The sequence below is a fragment of the Leucopleurus acutus genome (genome assembly GCF_964270905.1).
Source record: "Leucopleurus acutus genome assembly, chromosome: 1".
NCBI classification, from domain to species: Eukaryota; Metazoa; Chordata; class Mammalia; order Artiodactyla; family Delphinidae; genus Leucopleurus; species Leucopleurus acutus.
The window spans coordinates 29915023-29935741 of NC_139142.1; the positions used below are offsets into that span (position 1 = coordinate 29915023).

Below are 20719 nucleotides of genomic sequence, written 5' to 3' on the forward strand. Positions count from 1 at the left end.
ATAGTATGTCCCACAAAGCCTAAAATGTTCACTATCTGGCTCTTTACAGAAAAAGTTTGCCAACCCCTGATCTAGATGAATATTTAAATCATGGGAGAATGTTCTCAATCTATTTAGTGAAAAGAAGTTTCCTAACAGCAAGAATAGGAAGTCTCCATTTTTATTAAAATATGCAAATAGGAAAAAAGGTAGGGAAGTAGGTACTTCAAAAGTTATCTCGGGGGCTTCCCTGGTGGCGCAGTGGTTGAGAGTGCGCCTGCCGATGCAGGAGACACGGGTTCGTGCCCCCGTACGGGAAGATCTCACGTGCCACAGAGCAGCTGGGCCCGTGAGCCATGGCTGCTGAGCCTGCGCGTCCGGAGCCTGTGCTCTGCAACGGGAGAGGCCACAACAGTGAGAGGCCCGTGTACCGGTAAAAATTATCTCTGAGTAAGAGGTGGAGCTTTACACATTTTATTTTCTTCTTTGTGTTTTTATCTATAATTTCTGGGTTTTCTTTATGGGAACTATTTCTGCAATAATAAAAAAAAACTAAAAGAAAGAAACTAAGCTGTTTTAATTATGACACAGAGAGAAGACAACACACGTAATGGTAAAACGGATATTTTTAACTGGTGAGAGAAATACGGATTTGTATTCTCGTCTTCATTTCTTCTTATTCTCTCTCACAGACAGGAATGTGAAAGATGGGGGAGAGGGAAGAAAGAAAGCAAGGAGGGAAATGTGACAGCAGAATTGTTACATGACGTGGAGAGCAGCCAAGCCCTGTCATTCCTAAGATAAATAAGTTTGCAAAGCTTGGAGAGTTGCTACCAATCTTTGAACCAAAGACTGAGTTACACGATCCATCCTGTAAAAGAAGTCATGTGGCCCCAAATCTCATCTGGGAAAGATAATGGGATATGTTTCAGGAATGCTTAATCAACAGGTCTGTTCAGCAAACATTTATTTAGTGCCTACTTGGTGCCAAGCGTTTACAGTATCATAGGGAGACAGACACAGAATGTGACACATACAAAAATTAAAATATTTACTTGGCACAGAGGGGTGAGTGAGGTTCTTGTCAAGGAGAATCAGATTCAGGTTTTTTACTCAGATGCTAGCTGGGGAATGATGCTCCCACTGAACTGCAGAGGGAGAAGTTTCAGGAGGGCAAACAAATATTTATGTTCTACCAGTTGAGTCTGCAGTAAGTGAGGAGAATTCAAACAGAGATGCCCTTTTGGTAGCTGGATGCAGGTGTTTGGAATTTGGAGGGGGGATAGCAATTTCAGGATCGACAGATCAGTATATGAGTACAGGAGTTTGCCCCCAGACCACATGCATAAGAGAAGGAGGCCAAGGATTCCTGGGGCGGGCGGAGGAAGTTACTCCAGTGACAAACACTGAGAGGGAATGTGCGAGATTGGGGCGAAACCAGGACAGAGTGTTTGTTATACATGCTTAAGTTGGATCTTCTCCAGTATTTAAAATTTGCCTAAGATGAAATTTGTTCAGCAGTAAGCGGCAGTTCTGATTAATGATATATTCCTGTGTCTTCAAGAATGCAAACCTTCTTTGAAGCTGCATTTCCCTATGATTTTTCAGCCTTTTTCTGAGCAGAACACATGCATTATGCCATGTGGTAAGGACCACGTAAATGGGAATCCATTTCTGGTTTTGTTCTGTTTTGTTTGGCCTAAACCACAAGCAACAGATGTGGTAAATGAGGAAGAGAAAGGGATTCAGACATACACTGTATTCAACAGAGCCACAATTTTAAAGTAATGTCCAAAGACAGCTAGGATGTGAAATTTGTCTTTGGAGGCCGGTTGGTGACCACCAATGAGGATGAAGATGAGCCACCACTGACGGTGAGCCTAGACAGTAGCATGGTCCTTGGCTAAGATCAGTTTGAGTGACACGGTCAGGCCAGCCCTGCCTCATAGAGAAACAATGGGAAGTAATGTACAGGGCACCAGACCCCAGGTCAGAAGGTCTGGCTCTGCCACTAAAAGCTAGTTGACCCTAGACAAGTCTCTTAACCTCTCTGAGCCTCAGTTTCCTGATCCACAAAGTAGAAATAAATAATACCTCAGGACTGTCATGAACATAATGTAAAGGATATGGAAGGAACTATAAAGGGGAAGTTTGTTTTCTTCCTGATTCACTGAGGTATAATTGACAAATTTGTATATATTTAAAGTGTACAACATGATAATTTGACATAACATATAAGTTGTGAAATATCTGCCACAAAAAAGTTAATGAACACACCCATCACCTCACATAGTTACGTGTGTGTGTGTGTGTGGTGAGAATGCTTAAGATCTACTCTCTTAGCAAATTTCATACACAATACAGTCTGATTAACTATAGTCATCATGCTCTACATTAGATCCTCAGAACTTACTCATCTTATAGCTGAACGTTTGTTCCCTTTGACCAACATCTCCCCATTTCCTGCCGGCCATCCTACCACCCAGCCCCTGGCAGTTCTGACTCTACTCCACCATTCTACTCTTTGGTTCTATGAGTTCAACTTCTTTTTTAGATTCCACATATAAGTGAGATCATACAGAATCTGTCTTTCTCTTCCTGGCTTATTTATCTTAGCATAACATCCTCCAGGTTCATGCATATTGTGTCGCAAATGGCAGGATTTCCCTTGTGGTTCATGGCTGAATAATATTCCATTGTACACACATACCTTATTTGTTTATCCATTCATCCACTGACAAACACGTAGGTTGTTTCCATATTTGGCTATCGTGAATACAAATCAAAACCACAATGAGAGTAATAACCTAAATGGGAGAAGAATTTGAAAAAGAATGGACACTTGTATGGGTATAACTGAATTACACTGCTGTACACCTGTAACTAACACATCATTATTAATCAACTGTACTCCAATATAAAATAGAAATTTTTTAAAACCACAATGAGATATCACCTCACACCTGTTAGGATGGCCATCATCAAAAAGACAAGAGACAAGTATTGACAAGGATGTGAAGAAAAGGGAACACTTGCTCATTGCTGGTGAATGTAAGTGGGTACAGCTAATATTAAAAAAACAGTATGGAGGTTCCTCAAAAAATTAAAAAGTAGAACTACCATATGATCCAGCAAGCCCACTCTGGGGTATATATACAAAGAAAACAAAATTAGGATCTCAGAGAGACACCTGCACTCGCATGTCTGTTGCAGCATTCTTCACAACAGCCAAGACACAGAAACAACCTAAGCGTCTGTTGATGGTACTTAATATTATTCCTGAATACTATATCTCAGTGATTGGGACATTTTGCTTATGAGCTTGTGATAGCCCTGCTATCCTAGATTAAAGACCAGAATTAAGCAGCTTCCCAGGTGGTTGGACTGTTCCTTCCAGGTCTTATGAAAAGAGCCTGGTCTGTGAAGAAATGGCTTCACACCTTGAGTGGAACCCCAGGCATGAGCTTACCCACCAGAAGCCCCTCTCCTCGCAGGCAGAGTGGGAATAACAGCAGTGAACTTGCAGAGGTGCTATCAGTGTGAGCAATCACATGCCAAGCCCTGGCCAGATACCCAGACAAAGTGGGTCCTGGAGGCAGGAGAGCCATTTGGATGCTGCATCTGAAACGTAGGTAGCTAGTGCTTTTCCTACCAGGAGGACATTTCAGAACACACAGCCCAACACTTCCAACGGCTCAATATGCTCTTTTTCATTAAAAAAAACAAACAACCAGACAAACAAAATCTCTTCTGTAAAGCACCGGTACAAACTCTGTGACCCCTCAGTAAAGGGGGACATACCCTTCCAGGGTGGAATGACAGGACCTGTGTGTTATTTATAGCACATGAATGCACCCTGGTCCCCGAGTTATCTCGTATGCCCATCCTGCAGTTAAGTTCTCTCCTTTGCCCATCCTGCAGTTAGACTCTCCGTGGGTTCCTGGAAATGAGCCAACACTATGCAGAATCACTGGGTCTTGGTTCCTATGGAAATATTGTCCCAACAAGGACGTTGGCAGATGCTTCTTCAGTCTCTTCCAAATCCCCTAAACAGAGACTGCAAACGGCTCTGTAAAGGGCCAGTTTGTAAATATTTTAGATTCTGCCAGTCATATGGTCAGTCTCTTGTCATAAGCACTCAACTCCTCCACGGTGGCACAACAAAGGCCACAGACAACTGGTGAAGCAATGGCATGGCTTTGTTTCCATAAAACGTGATTTACAAACACTGACATTTGAATTTCACATAATTTTCACACATCATGGAATGTTGCTCCTCTTTTGATTCCTCCCAACCATTTCAAAATGGAAAAACCATCCTTAGCTGGAGTGCCATACAAAAACTGGGCCGGTGATGGATTTGGTCCCAGGACAAGTAGTTTGCCGACCACTGTCCTAAAGTTGTAATGTGTCATCAGCAGCAGTAGCTTGTTTGTTTTCACCTACTGACCACTTCTTCCCAGGAAGGCAGTGAACTTAATGATATTAATAACTTCTTGGAGAAAAAGCTCACTCCAATCCCTTGCTGGCAGTTAGGCTCTACCATATGCTTCCTTGACTAGCTCCCTGGAGGGGCTCATCTACCTTGAATCCTTCTAGCAGCAAGGGTCATGCTCTTCCTGGGCAGTTTTACTGCCAATACTAGCACTTGTGTGCCTTTTGTTGGCCATTACATGTCACAACTCCTCGCCAGCGCATGAAAAAGGGTGGAAAGAGGGGGCTCAGGAAAGGCAACAAGCAGACTGCCATTCCTCTCAGGCTAAGGCGAGTGCCTTTTTTTTTTTTTTTAACATCTTTATTGGAGTATAATTGCTTTACAATGGTGTGTTAGTTTCTGCTTTATAACAAAGTGAATCAGGTATACATATACATATGTTCCCATATCTCTTCTCTCTTGTGTCTCCCTCCCTCCCACCCTCCCTATCCCACCCCTCTAGGTGGTCACAAAGAACGGAGCTGATCTCCCTGTGCGATGCGGCTGCTTCCCACTAGCTATCTATTTTACATTCGGTAGTGCCTTTTGACAGCACTCTCTCTTATCGCTTAAAAAAAAAAGTAAGGTCATGGTCTTCTACTGTACTGGCTGGCCAGCCATGGGGAAAGTGTTTATTAATTATATTGCTCAGTACCATAATTTGTATAGATTCTAAAATATAAAATAACTGGAGACAAACAGTCCTAAAAGGAAGCCACACGATATGGGGCTACAGTAAAGGAGGTTTTCCTTCATTTATTCTGAATGCACCTGCTCGGTCATTTCCCTTCAACGGCAAGGGCTTGCTTGTGTCCTGAGCAGGACCTAATAAGGGCACCCAGTGAAGAGGAAGGAAGGTCTTTAACTGAAACACCCTCCCATCCTCACTGCTGGTTGCTGAAAGGCTTCTCTTTTCTGCCCTCAGATGGACTTGGCCCAATACAAATGGATATCCCAGACTTAATTTAGGTTGTATCTACCAAACACTGAAAGGAATACCAATCCTTCAGCACACACCCTCCCCAGCTATGAAAAAAAGATAAAATTCCAAAATTATTTTTCCTTCCCTTTCCAAAGATAGACAGTGTGACCGGCAGAATAAATGCCCCTTCCAAAGATGTCCACAACCTAGTCCCTAAAACCTGTGAATAACCTGTGAATATGCTACCTTCCATGGCACAAGGGACTTTGCGAGTGTGATTAAGTTAAGGGTTCTGAGATGAGGAGGTTATTCTGGGGTATCTGGGTGGGCTTCATGTAATCACAGTTTCCTGTGAGAGAGAGGCAGGAGGGTCAGTCAGAGAAAGTGACACAGTGACTGAAGCAGAGGTCAGAGTGATAAGGGGTCCTGAGTTGAGGAATGTGGGCAGCCTCCAGAGAAAGGAAGGAAATGGATTCTCCCCCAGAGCCTCCAGAAGGAATGCAGCCCGGCCAAATCATTTTCAACTTCTGACCTCCAGAACTCTAAGAGAATAAATCTGTTTCGTTTCAAATTGTGGTAATCTGTTACAGCAGCAGTAGAAAACTAATACAGGCATCTGCTAAAAATTTGCCAGATAAAGTATCGTTTCTAACAAGTCGGCCTCTTTGTCTCATGACACCTAACCCTGGAGGATGAAAGGAAAGTTCTAGCCCTCTCTCAGGCAGGGTCCCTAAACTCCAGAACCACTAAACATTTAAATAAAATGAGATATAAGATGGCAGGTTGAAAGGGGCGAGTGGGCAGTTCGAGAACACTGTAGTCATGTATGAAAAGCGTTATCCAAGAGGACTGCAAAGGATGAGATAGAAATGGAATGTGACTTATTTATAGCAAAGCCTGCCTCCCCTCCCCAGTGGGTGACAGAAGGGCTGTTTTAAAGTTTTATTCTTCAAACTTGGCTGCAGGACTTGGCTGCTTCTCAGGACTGTGCTTTTGTATTGAGCTTTAAAATATAAGAAGCAACCGCACGGTTAAACTATAGGCAGGGGTGGTGAGGCAGGAAAAATGCTGTGGGGAGTGAGAAGAGGCTGAGCTATTATTCTTATTTAGTTAGTTGCTTAAGATAAACAAATAGAGGACACAATGGCAAATGGCTTGGAAAGGTTCCAGGTTGAAAGTGTCTGAATCCCCCAGCATTGAGGCTCCCGAGACAAGGCTGGTGCTGCAAAGCTAGTCAGGCAGCAGCACACGAAGCAGCTGGTGTAGAGGTTAAGAGTGAAGCAGACACTGGCCCTGATTATTAGAAATCCCCTCACTCTCTTTCTCTGCAGTCTGCTGACACAGAACTTTACCCAGGGAAACGTAGCGTATCCATGCAAAAACCAAGATTGACCCTCTAGGAAAAAAAAAGTGGGTGTGGGTGTGGGTGTGGGTATCAGGAGTTACAATACAGTTTATGCCTTTTGACCTAGGAATTCTAAATTCTGCTATTAATTAGGAGAGACTACAAAATTAAATTATGGGACATAATCCGCTTAGGATATCAAGCAACCTTCAAAACTATGATAATGATAATGTATTGTGGCACAGATTAATGCTTAGGATATGATAGGGAAACATTAAATTGTACATACACTATGATTACCCATTAGGTTAATGTATTATATATACACTGCTGATACAAATTAAAAAACTGGGAGGAAACAGACCAAAATGTTACTGTAGTCATATCTGCATGGTAGGAATATGTGAGATTTTTTTTTTCTATAGTTCATGCTTCGATTCTTTCAAAATGCAATTATAACTTTTAAAATGGAAAACAAATTGTTTCTTAAGAGGAAAGGGAGAAAGAAAATCAGTTGGTGGAAAGCTCAGCTGTACCAATATCTTGCCATGTGAGTTTCAGAACTAAAAATATTTTATGATTTCATGCTTCAGGGTCTCCATACAAAGAATGAGGCTATTATTACATCAGGCACAGCTCCTAGATTTAGTATTATAAAATATACTATCTCCTAAATACATCTTATGTTTGATTTATTTATGCATGTATGTATATATGTATGTATGGCTGTGTTGGGTCTTTGTTGCTGCGCACGGACTTTCTCTAGTTGCGGTGAGAGGGGGCTGCTCTTCATTGCGGCGCGCGGGCTTCTCATTGCGGTGGCTTCTCTAGTTGCGGAGCATGGGCTCTAAGCGCACAGGCTTCAGTAGCTGTGTGGGCAGGCTCAGTAGTTGTGGCTTGCCAGCTCTAGAGTGCAGGCTCATTAGTTGTGGCGCACAGGCTTAGTTGCTCTGTGGCATGTGGGATCTTCCAGGACCAGGGCTTGAACCCATGTCCCCTGCATTGGCACGTGTATTCTTAACCACTGTGCCTCCAGGGAAGTCCTATCATCTTATGTTTTCTTAACATCTCATATTTTTCTCAGATAGCACCCATCACCTAGAATCATTTCTTGGCTCTCTTTCTACCAGACTGAATCCTACCCTTTCTTAAAGATTCACGTCATTTCTCTTCAAATTTCTTTTCCTCTGGATGCCTATCCTGTGCACACCAACTCTCCTGTAATTAATTATAAACAGCCTTGAAATTTCCTTTTTTTTTCTTTTTTTATGTAATTCAACTTATTTTTAAAAACCACATGCTTTAAAATAAAGCAAGCCCAGATTCAAATACCCATACCAGTTGTTTAACCCTTCTGAAACTCAGTTTCCTTATCTGAATTATAGGGTGACCACCACCTACCTAACAAGCTATTCTAATGATTAAATGATTCAGTGTATGTTCAGCACCCAGGACAGCGTCTGGTATACACTGGGTAGCTAATAAATGCTTATTTTCTTCCTTAGTCTTGCACCACCCCTGGTCTCCCCAATTGGGGAGATTGTCTAGGACAATCTAAAATTGTCTAGGACAGGGACCATGTGGTACCCTACTTTTTATTCCCCCACACAAAAGTGGGGGGGGGGATAAATTACAGTGCCTTACCAGAAGCAGATGTTCAATAAATATACTACTTGTTGGGGCTTTCCTGGTGGTGCGGTGGTTAAGAATCCGTCTGCCAGCACAGGGGACACGGGTTCAAGCCCTGGTCCGGGAAGATCCTACATGCCACGGAGCAACTAAGCCCGTGTGCCACAACTACTGAGCCTGTGCTCTAGAGCCCGTGAGCCACAACTACTGAAGCCTGTGCACCTAGAGCCGGTGTTCCACAATAAGAGAAGTCACCGCAATGAGAGGCCCGCGCACCACAACAAAGAGTAGCCCCCACTTGCCGCAACCAGAGAAAAGCCGGCACATAGCAACGAAGACCCAACGCAGCCAAAAACAATAAATAAATAAAATAATAAAATAAATAAATTTATTAAAATATATACTACTTGTTGGTTTGTTTTTTGCAAGGAGCGCTAAGCTTCAGGCAGAGAAAAATTAGAAACTATTACAGGTTGAATTGTGTCCCCCCAAAAGACATGTTGAGATCCTAACCCCTGATACCTGTGTATGTGACCATATTTGGAAATGGGACCTTTGCAGATGTAATTAGTTAAGTGAATATCAGATCTGAATTGGACTGGATTAGGGTGGGTCCTAAATCCAATGACCTTATAAGAAGGCCATGTGAAGACACAGAAGCAGAAGGCCATGTGAAGGTGGAAGTAAAATTGGATTTATGCAGCCATAATCCAAGGAATACCAAGGATTACTGGCAGCCACAAGAAGCTTGGAAGAGGCAAGGAAGGATTCTTCCTTAGAGCATTCAGAGGGAGCACAGCCCTGCTGACACCTTGATTTCATACGTCTAGTCTCCTGAACTGTGATAGAATAAATGTCTATTATTTTAAGCCGAACAGCTTGTGGCAATTTGTAATCGCAGCCCTAGGAAACAAATACAAAAATGTTCAGAAGTGTCATACTGACAGGTATAAACTATGTCCTGTTTTCTAGACCAAAAAGCTCTTTAGAGCCAGGTAAGATTTCCTTTAGATAAAGCTTCTTTTCAGGCCCATTTCCTATTAGAGTTATTTGCCTGACATAGTCCCCCTTTCTAGAGTTCTGTAGAACTAGGTTGGGGTGAATAAATGTCATTTGGGTACTGTGGTGATATTACACTTTAGAGTCATCTTCCTCCTCCTACTTACCCCAGTGACTGGTGCCACCAGTCACCCAACTACCCAGGCCCAAATCCTAGTCATCAGCCCCGAATCCTTCTCTCTCACCCTCCAAGTCAATTCTACTTTCTAAATATACTGAAAGTCCCTCATGTTCTTCATCTCTACCACTGCCACCCTAAACCAATAAACCACTCAGGAAATGTCTTTTCTAAAACATTTTAAGAGCAAACTGAGGCTATCAGGGACAGATCTATCTTCCTTCAAAGCCAATGTTCTAAGGTTCTACTTCTGGCACTGGCTAAGTAAATGTTTCAGGAAAACCCTCCTGCTGAGAGTAACCAGAGAGACTGAAAAATGTTTTGTTAAATTTGTCTGAAGGCATTGGAGAGCTACAAAGGCAGTAAGAACTTTAGACCAAGATCTGAAAAAGAAGAGAGCTAAGAAGATGAGCCTGGCAACTGGAGTTTCTTTTTCCTCTCAGGACACTGCCAATTTCTTAAGCAAAAGGCATGACAGAGAAGATGATCTGTGCTTTCAGAAGTCTCATGGAGCTCAAGGGGCAACAACTGAAGGTCAGAGTCACCAAGGATGAGGAAACTGAGCGAACATCCAGGGGTTTTGTTGGGACCAGAAGAGTTTGCACCCAAGAGTAAAGGTGATCTAGAAATATACTAGCCCTAACAAGAACTAAAATCCTGCTACATATACTCTCTGTATCTGATTAGATTAAGGTAGTCTGCCCCTTGCCTAACTGATAGAAAAAAGAAACAGTTAGAACTAAGTACCCTCTGGAGTAAGATAACATTCCCCCAGAGCCTTAAAAATTATCTCTCAATGTTAGTTGTATAAACAATGTGCAGAACTTAAGAAAAAATAACTAGAAAAAAAATTGAAGACAATATAAACAATCAAGCAAGTGATATCGATTTTGAAGTATCAGGTACTAACTTAATAACTATGATTAATATGTTTAAGGAATTAAATGACAAAATAGAGAATTTTAGCAGGAAACTGGAAACTATCAAAAGGAATTCAATGGAAATTTTAGAACTTAAATAGTAATAACTAATGTTATAAATTCAATTGGATGGATTTAACCACAGATTAGATACAGTTAAGGAAAAAATTTGTAAACTGGAGGTTAGGTCAGTAGAAAACATCCATATTGAAACACTGAGGAATAAAAAATACAGAAAAGAGCACAAAGAACATGAAACACAGAGAAAAAGTCATACTATATGAACTAAATCCCAAGAAGAGTAAAAAGAGAAAACTAGACATAAACAATACTTGAGAAGATGATGGCTGAGAATTTTCCAAACACCAATCAAATAAAAAGAACTGCTATTAACTTTAAGAACAATAAGTAAAAAGAAAATAACAGCTCATAGTAAAATTGCTAAAACCAAAGTGAAAGAAATCCTAAAAGCAGTCAAAGATTAAAAAAAGAGATGACATTCAACAAAGTAACAAAACTGACAGGTAACTTCACAACAAAAACCACAGAAGCCAAGAGACAAAGAAAGTTATCATTAAAGTGTGGAAAGAAAATAACTGACAATCTAGAATTCCATATGCAGGAAAAGCACCCTCCAAAAAATGAAGATGAAACAAAGACATTTTTAGAAAAAGAGAAACTGAGAGAATTTATGTCCAGCAGACCTGCACTACAGAAGATACTAAAGGTAGTTCTTCAGACAAAAGAAAAATGACTCCAGATGTAAGCACAGAGGTGCAGAAAATAATTAAGAATAATGGAAACAATAATTTTTAATACATCTACATAACCATTATATTTAGCAAGTAAAAGAAAAAGGATAAAGTCTTACAGGGTTTTAAAAATAAAGAACAGTCAATCTGACCATATCTCCGGCTGTCAGTAACCATCTCCCTTTCAAAGCAATTATTAGGTCTACCAGAACAGAAGTTCAGTAACCTAACTGTGGGATCATCCCAAATATGAATAATTATTTAATTAATTCCCTTTCAAGAGACATTTGATTTATTTCCATCTTTGGATATTATTCACCAAAGAGTATGGATATTCTTTTGGAATGGGTGTATGTCTATATCTGTATTTATATCTTTGTATATTTTTTCCATTCCCTCATTGCCTTTTTTCAATTTTGATTTGTATTTGCAAACTAACAGATTTTTTAAAAATAACCCTCCTACCCCCCCCCAATGATTTAACACATTTATTTTCCTTTCACAGACATTTATTAACTTTCAGTTTTTCTTGTTCAAAAATCCTGAGAATGGGGAATCCCCTCAGTGGCCACTCAGGTTCTCCATAGCACAAGGATACAGGAGTATCAATAGCTAGAGTAATAAACTGTCTGCCAAAGTGTAAAATCTTAGACTCTTTGAAATGAAATGAGGGGAAAAAATTGAAAAAATGAAATGAAGCCTTAAATACACCAAAGGCTTTCAAACTAGAAAGTTATATTCAGGCAAACACATCATATTAAACCACACTGAGCTATTCTCCACACTAAAAATACCATCCCTTTCATCTGTGGACACTGATAGCACTGGTCTGGAACTTGCCTGCACTCCTGTCTCCTGCCAACCAAGATAATGGGATGGGAAGCATTTCCCCTCACAAGTTTAATCCTAGGGGAAATGGAAAACAGAACAGTTTTTTCCTAAGGCAATTAAGAACCTTCAAAATATTTAATGAAAGGAATCTTAAAAAGCAGATTGAACGATTAAATTAGTTACCCAGAACACTCTCTGTAGTTTGTCCTTGGGAATTTTATTTAATGTTAAAAAAAAAAAAAGACAAGAAAATGAAAGACAGCCAAGACCAGAAAGTATTTGTTTTAAACCTACTGACATCCCTGTGTTTTAAAATTTTACTTGGGTTAACTTTTTAAAGAAAATTAAAAAGAAAGCAAAGGAGGCTATGAAAGAATAAGCATAATAAAATGTGGATTTCTTTATTACGGATTATTAAAGCCCTGGAACGTTAGAATTCAAAGTGCTTTTGAGATCACTCAGCCTAGTTAACACTTCATTTCACAAATGACAAAACTGGACTTCATAAAACATGGAAACAACTTGTGCAGGGCCAAAAGTGAACTAGCGGGGCAGTGACAATAAGTAGCCAGATATCCTGGTCCAGTTACAGCCTCTTTCCATGACCCTCTTGATTTATCTACATACAAGAAGAGGGGAAGGCAATCCAATTCCATTGTTATTTGGTTCAAAATTTTGTTGCCCCAGAGACCTTCAGGCAACTCCCAGGTATAACCTAGTTAGAGGAACCCTCTCATTCCCTCTCGTTACCATCAGATCTGCCCTGCATCGTATCAGTCACCAAATCCTGTAGATTCTACCTCCTAAACAGCTCTCAAGCACTTCTCTTCATCTACATTATCACTGCCACTGAGTTGGACATCATTTTTTCCTCCCGTGAATTCCTATAAAGTCACCAAACTATTCTTCTGCTTACTAATCCTACCATTTCTCTTACAGCCTCCCTCCACAATCCCATCCTGAACACTGAACACTGACTTCCCTGATTTAAATCCTTTTGTGGAGAATTTCATTGCGAAGAGAAATGGGATCTCAGTGGATTCTCTTTGCTTCGGGGATTAGACCTGTATGAGTCAGAGGCTTATCGGCAAGCAGATGGCAAATAAAATATAGGACAATTCAAGGAAGGTTTATTTCAGAAAGGATCAAGTATAAAGAAGTAGCAGGGCATAGGGGAACCATGAGGGAACATTCAGGAACCTCTGACTTGTGGAAGTAGAACCCTATGGTAAATGGCTTCTGAAGTGGCCCATGATGATCTCTACCTCTGGGTATTTGTGCCCTTGTATAAACCCCTCACCTTGACTGAGGGCTAGACCTGGAGACTTGCCCCTAATGAAAGGGATGGAGTGTTACAGCCAAGATTAGGTTATAAAATAGTATGACTCCCACTGCCAACCCCCCCACCCTCCACCTCTTCCTTGCTTACTCTGATAAAACAGGCTTCTATGTTGTGACCTACCCTATAGAGAGACACATATGGAAAGGAACTGAGAGTAACAGACAACAGACAGTGAGGAACCGAGGCGATCATTCAATAACCCTCAAGGAATTGAATCCCACCAAGAACCACATGAGTGAGCCTGGATGTGGGCCTTTCCCCAGTTGAACTTTCAGATGAACCTGCAATTCCAGCCAACATCTTGACTGTAGCTTGTGAGAGATCCTGAGCCAGAGGACCCAACTAATCTGCACTTGGATTATGGACCCACAGAAACTGTGGCAATAAATGTCGTGTTTAAGCCATTGAGTTGGGGGGTGATGTGTTATACTGCAATAGATTACTAATACAAACTGGAACCACCACCCCAAGGCCCAAAAGGACGAGTCGAAGAAAAGGGTATCTGGACCCAGAGGAGGAGAGCAGCCTGCCTAGAGAGGAGCAATGACCTTCAGTCAAGGGACACAGCCAGTGTGAGACCTTGCCAAGAGGGGGCCAGGGGAAGAAATACCCTGACCTTGCTCTTCTTCCTCCCCCCACCACCTCTCCTCAGGCTCCCATGGACCAAATTCAATTGAAAGCCAGAGGTCACGGGAGCCCTGTAGATGCAGTCCACATGGTACAGTGCGCAGCATATAGAGCAGGGGACTGTGGGTGCAGAGACAGAAAGAGAAGATACCTGCACAGCATCCAAACTCCTTGCCTGATGTATAAGATCTTTTATGATCTGGCCCTAATCTACCTATCCAGCTTTATTTCTCAACCTTCATCACAGAAACCTAGCTCCAGGAAAACAGCCACTGGAAGTTTCCAGAACTCAGTATACATTACAACTCTGTCCCTTTGCATGTGCTAGTCCTTCTGCCTCCACAGTTTTTCTCCCATTCTCTGCAAGGTTAATTCTTATTTGTCTTTCAAGAATTAAGGCAGGCCAAACCCTCTGGATGTCTTCTATGACATCATCATCCTCTCTCCTGATATGGACCTCCCAACCCTTCTATCTCCTCCCAGACCCCTCAGTGTACCTCTATGTGCATTGCAATTGCCTAGTTATCCCATCTCTGCCCCACTGGCCAATGGGTTCTTTCAGGGAATAGTATCCATCTTGCCTTCCTAGCATCTAACAATGTCTGGCACACAAATGACACTTGATACATATTTGCTAATTAAAGAGTTTCTAATCCTCATTGCGCCTTGGTCACCAGGGTCTGCAGGTTCCCTGACTCTCAACTGCACTGGCCTCTACAACTGCCGTCAATGAATTCCAAAACAATGTCCTGCTGCTAGCTTTCTCAAAATCACTGCAGAGAAGTTCTGTGCACATTATTTAGTCCAATCCCCATCACTTTACATAAGAGGAAATGAAGCCAAAACAGTATTTTATTTATTGAGTTTGTTTATTAAGTTTACCCTGTGAGTAAACAGGGTTAATTGTATCATGCTTCTTTCTATTTTATGTAGACACTAAATACATACATATTTTTTGTAAGACGTGTTCCTTAGTTGGGAAGGAGGAAGGCAAAATAAGAAACAGAGCCAGGAAGATGAAGTTCCCCATCGAGAGAACCAAAGCAGTAAGTGATCCAGGGCTCTTGGCTCCCTGTTTGGCATCTTCCATCACATCGTACCACCTCCTGACCCTAGCCTGGGTCACAGTAAGCTACAATTTTCTCTGTCCACCTACCATTTAATTTCCCAGAGTTCTACCAAATAACATTGCCAGTCCAGGTGGAAATTTGTCAGGAGACATTACCAACACCTCTCAGAGAACCAGATAAAATCAGAAAGCAACCTACTCTTACTCAAAAGAATTCCTAGCTATAAAAGAAAGTAAACATTTCAGAACATCTTCATCCAGGAAACAAGAGCACTAGCAAGAAGAATGAAACTTGAGCATTACAAATGTTCAAAGGTAACCCAAGTCACACCTCTGAGAATAACCTCGAAAACCAAAGATCTGCCACGTGGTATTTTCATTTATTTAATTTAACCAATGGCTTTCAGCCCCAACAATGTAGTAATGTTAGTTTGTGATTGATAACATAACAGGAGAGAGGACACCAATTGGGCTGTCGAGTTACCTGGACACAATCACTGGTTCACTGGGAAACTGCCAAGTAACCTTCAGCAAGTTATGCATCTTCCCCATACTTTAATTTTCCCATCTATAAGATGAGGGTATTGACTAGAAAATCTCTAAGATGAAGCTACTAAAATTCCTCAATTCTAACTCTTTAAGAGCCTGGTTTTTCTACATCTTGAAAGATCTGCAAATAATTACAAAATCAAAAACCCAATTCAAGACACCAACTTCCCCATGACTTTACACTGCATACTCCACCTGGATATTTTAAAAGACACTAAATAAATGTGTTTCAAACTTAGCTGGGCATCAGATTCTCTTGAGAACACTTTAAAACTCAGATTCCTAGGACCCAGCTCAGACATATTAAACACAAACAACTTGGGGGTTCTTTGAGGACCAGCATTTTTATAAAGTACCCCTAAATGATCTGATGTATAGCCAGGTTCAAATATCATCATTACATTGGGCAATTCCATGACCCCAGGATCTTTTGGATCCAGGATTAAAAAAAAAAAAAAGAAAAAAGAAAAAAAGGTTAACAGGTCTAGACGACAATGAATAATTAAGGCTTTCTTTTAAGTAGACTTTTAATGTGACCAATACATTTTTCATGCACACCTCCAATCCAAAATGTGAATATGAAGGATAAAAAAAACTAAATTAGAAAGTCTGCTCAAGTCAATAAATAAATCATGCCTTGGGAAAGGATAACTTCTCATAGTTAATGACATAGAACACATGAAAAGAAAATAAAGAGTATTCTGAAAAGTATAGGCTTAAGAAACCCACCCATCATTACTCACATGTCAGAAGGTTACCATCCTAAATGGCATTTAAAAGTCACAACAACATTATGGACACTTATTAGTCGGAGGTTTACTCAAAAGTTTCATTTCTCTAGATTTAGCTTTTTAAATGTCAGCATCTGAATCAACACAACATAGTCCAAGCAAAAATTTCACACTGAAAACATCTGACAAGAGAAAGAAATAACAAGCAAGAGAAAGAAAATTAAAATGAAAGCACTATTTCCACATTTTTAATGTAAATTTTTGCTGTAGAACTCTGAGAAAAGGTTTGATTTTATAGCTATGACCTTGAATAAATCATTATACAAGAGGACTTCCATAGAAAACATTTTGAATCAACCTTGGTTTCAAGATTCAATCTTTACCTATACCTTGAGGATAGTGTCCTGCAGTAGGTAAGTCTTGGTCACAGGCAGTGGTCAGTCTACAGCAGAAAACTAGGTGAATATCCCATGTTTCAAACACAACCAGGGCCTAAGTTAGTCAAACTAACTAGGTTTAAATGATTCCAGGTCCTGGACCCATACGGGGCAATAAGTGTGCCTGCTTTCTTTCTAATAGATGGCACAGATCCAATGTCCCTTTTATACCAATTAACTAACATAGCAAATAACATGAACACATACATACCCCCCACAGATTTATCATGAGGAAGCAAGACAGATTTCCAATATAGAAACCAAATAACTAATAGTCATTTCTCTAAACAATTACAGCATTTTACAACTTTGTAGCTAAATTAAAATTTAAAAATGAAGAGCCCCCTGATACCACCTAAAAAGTAAAAATCAAGTTCCCACAAACCTGTAGGAAGTTTTCCCTTTCAACATAATACCAAACATTCTTGTGGGAAGATGTTTGTATTACATGACCTTTACATTTCTTATTAACCTTTAATAATCCATTAATTTGCAATCTCCTGAATAAAATAAAAATATCTGCCTTGTTTTCCTGTGTCATAAAAAGCAACTCACTGTATAAATGCACTTTAATCACCTTATTAACAGCACCAACATTTATATATTTTATAATTTATTTCCTCTCCAAGTGTTACTATCGCTACAAGACCGAAAGATAAAAAAAAAAAAGAAGCATTAATCATGGACCACTTCTATACCAAGCAGGATGTAAGATGCTTTAATTACTTTATCCAAATGAATCTTCACAGTAACTCCTGGAGGTACTATCCTTTCTCCCACCTTTTCCCCCTTTTCTGGATGAAGAAACAGAGACTCACAGAAGTTAAATAACCGACTCCAGGTCACACCACTAGGAAGTGGCGGAGTTGCAATTTTAACCCAGATCTGACCCCAAACCCCATGTTCCTATGTGCTTGGCAGAGGGTCTCCTAGTTTGAGGTGGGTTAAGAAGGTAACGAATAAACGTCTCTATATTATTCTATATGCCTCACAACTTGGTTAGCCCCACTAATCTTTTTTTTCTTTACTACAACTTAATAAACATCTCTCTTAGGGATGGGTTATCTAAGCATTCTTTTTCAAAGCAAAGGATTAAGGAATTTGGTACTAAAAGCAAGATTAGTTTGAGAGCTCTGTTTTTACATGGAAAAAAGAAAAATTCACCATATTGTTCATCCAGGAATATCTAGTTCAACATTGCACATATGATTAACATAGACAGAACACAGAATCTTGCAGAACACACAGAACTCAGCAGACAACTCAAATATTTAGCGAAATGAATGAGATGAACTCATTTTCCTTATTAATATATGATACAGTTAGGCTACATTTTTACAAACGTGCAGACATCAAAAAGGTGTATGAGAAGCAACAACTGTTTCCTCAAATTCAGCAATGCACAAGTAAAACTTATGTACCATATTTCCTTCCTTTAAAACATATGCTTCCCAATATTCCTATTTGAATTAATAGCACCAATGCCTTTCTATCACCCAAGGTCAAAAACCCAGTTATCTCTGACTCTTTATTCACCTTCTAATTTCACATTCATTCTGTTTCCAAGTCATTGCTAATTCAGACTCTTTAATCCCTCTGCTCAGTCCTGCTCCTTTCTGAGGGGCATTTTCCCTGCTAGATTAGGGTCCTCCTTACCTTTCTCACAGATACGGAAGCACCCCACCAAAGCCTCCAACCCGCCCTCGATAACAGTCCACTTGGCACACTGGCGCAAGGCTCATAATCCCAAAGAAATGTTGATCTTACAACTCCTGGCACTAACGTTTTTGATGATTAAATTGCCTATGATTCAACATTCTAAAATCTGGCTCCATCCCAGACTCTCTTCCCCAAATCTCTCCTCCATTTACTCCATTTACTTGTAATTCATCCTCGGCCCAAGCTAACTGGTTCTGGTTGCCCTTCACTTTCTCTAGCTCTTTGCATTTGCTAAATGCATCTCACTGCCTTGAATGTTGCTCTTCACTTCTATTTTCCACAGAAGGGAATCCTACAGATCCTTTAAAACTGAGTTCAAAGGCCTCTCCTCCACAGCCCATCCCAGATCTCAGAGGCTGGAAGTAATCGCCCCCTCCCCTGAGATTATGTAACACTCTACTTGCACTTCTCTTTTGGAAATTAACACTTGGATGCTGTAACAGTTATCTGTGTACATCTTATGTCTCCTACCAGCTATAAACTGTCTAATACATACACACCTCTGTGTCCCTCCCACAGTATCTAGACCAGATCTTATCTGTATTACAGGTTTGAACACATTCAATTAATTAATGTTACACTAAGGCCTTTACGCAAAAGGACAACACGTGTCTATTTGCATTGTTCAGGCAATCTTTGGTTTAAAGAAAACTAAGCTATAGAGTGTTTTTCAAGTGTTCAATACCAAGGATGACAAGACCTAACTTCCTTGAATTTTAAAATTCGGGAATCAGAGGATATGAGAAGAAAATTATTCATTCAACAGTCAAGGCCGTTTAGGCAGAAAACATTTGTGGAGCCATCAACCGTCAGTCAACCCTACACAGAACACAGACACGTACACAGCAGCACCCCCAGCGTTTAACCAGATGCCTTACTTTGCGGTAGACTATCATATTTGGAGAACTCTCCTCTGGGTCTGCAATCCCCACTGTTCTTTGATCCCCGGATCCCTGAGCCATCCTGGGTGTCTTCACTCACACTGTGAAAATAAATAAATAGACCATTAAGACAGGAAAGAATTACATAAAGAAATGCCATGCAAAGAACTAAGTATCTTTTGTCAGGTGGCATGGAAACAAAACGTGATGTAATTTCTTTTTTTCCTCATTACTTTAAGCAGTATTTTTTTAGGTTGGGGATAACTGTAGTCTTATTATCCACATACATTCTAATTTCAAAGCAACGTGTGTTTTATTTTCAGCCCAGAATCATTCACTCTAGGGGAGATGATACACCAATCTTAAATAATCTCCTGGAGATAGACGAAGCCACTCATTTTCATGTTGATTTTGTCTTATCAAAGCTCATTTTATGATTAATTCTATGTATTAAAATATGAATATTTTATCAAGGAATTGCAAATCAAAACCACAAGGAGATACCACTTTATACCCACTAGGATGGTTATAATAATTTTTTTAACTCAAATAAGCATTGACAAGGATGTAGAGAAATCAGAACCCTTGTACATTGTTGGTAGGAATATAAAATGGTTCAGTCACCATGGAAAACAGTTTGCTGGCTCCTCAAAAAGTTAGAATTTACCACAGAATAGAATTTACCATATAACCTTGCAATTCTACTCTTAATAACTAAAAACAGGTATTCAAACCAATATTTGAACACTAATGTCTGTCAGAGCAGCACTATTCACCGAAAAATGGAAATAACTCAATGTCCATCAACTGATGAACGGCTAAAAAAAATATGGTCTCTCTCTACCATGGAATGTAATTCAGCCATCCAAAGTAACAAAGTACTGGGGGGGAGCTTCAAGATGGCGGAAGAGTAAGACGTGGAGATCACCTTCCTCCCCACAAATACACCAGAAACACATCTACATGTGGAACAACGCCTACAGAACACCTACTGAATGCTGGCAGAAGACCTCACACCTCCCAAAAGGCAAGAAACTCCCCACGTACCTGGGTAGGGCAAAAGAAAAAAGGAAAAACAGAGACAAGAACACGGACGGGACCTGCTCCAGTGGGCGGGAGCTGTGAAGGAGGAAAGATTTCCACACACTAGGAAGCCCCCTCGCGGGCGGAGACTGCGGGTGGCGGAGGGGGGCAGCTTCGGAGCCGCGGAGGAGAGCACAGCAACGGGTGCGGAGGGCAAAGCGCAGATTCCCGCACACAGGATCAGGGCCAACCGGCACTCACCAGCCCGAGAGGCTTGTCTGCTCACCCGCCGGGGCGGGCGGGGCTGCGAGC

General features: G+C 40.6%; 1 protein-coding gene across 1 annotated transcript in view; it reads right to left on the bottom strand.

Annotated features, from left to right (window-relative positions):
- RGS6 (regulator of G protein signaling 6) overlaps nt 1–20719 on the bottom strand; it is a gene marked incomplete at its 3' end in the record, with an annotated part of 570256 nt that overhangs the window by 518210 nt on the left and 31327 nt on the right. The window contains exon 2 of the mRNA XM_082844867.1: nt 19382–19485. Coding sequence (XP_082700993.1) covers nt 19382–19465 — 84 coding nt within the window. The 5' untranslated portion in view covers nt 19466–19485. The remainder of the gene's footprint in view (nt 1–19381; nt 19486–20719) is intronic.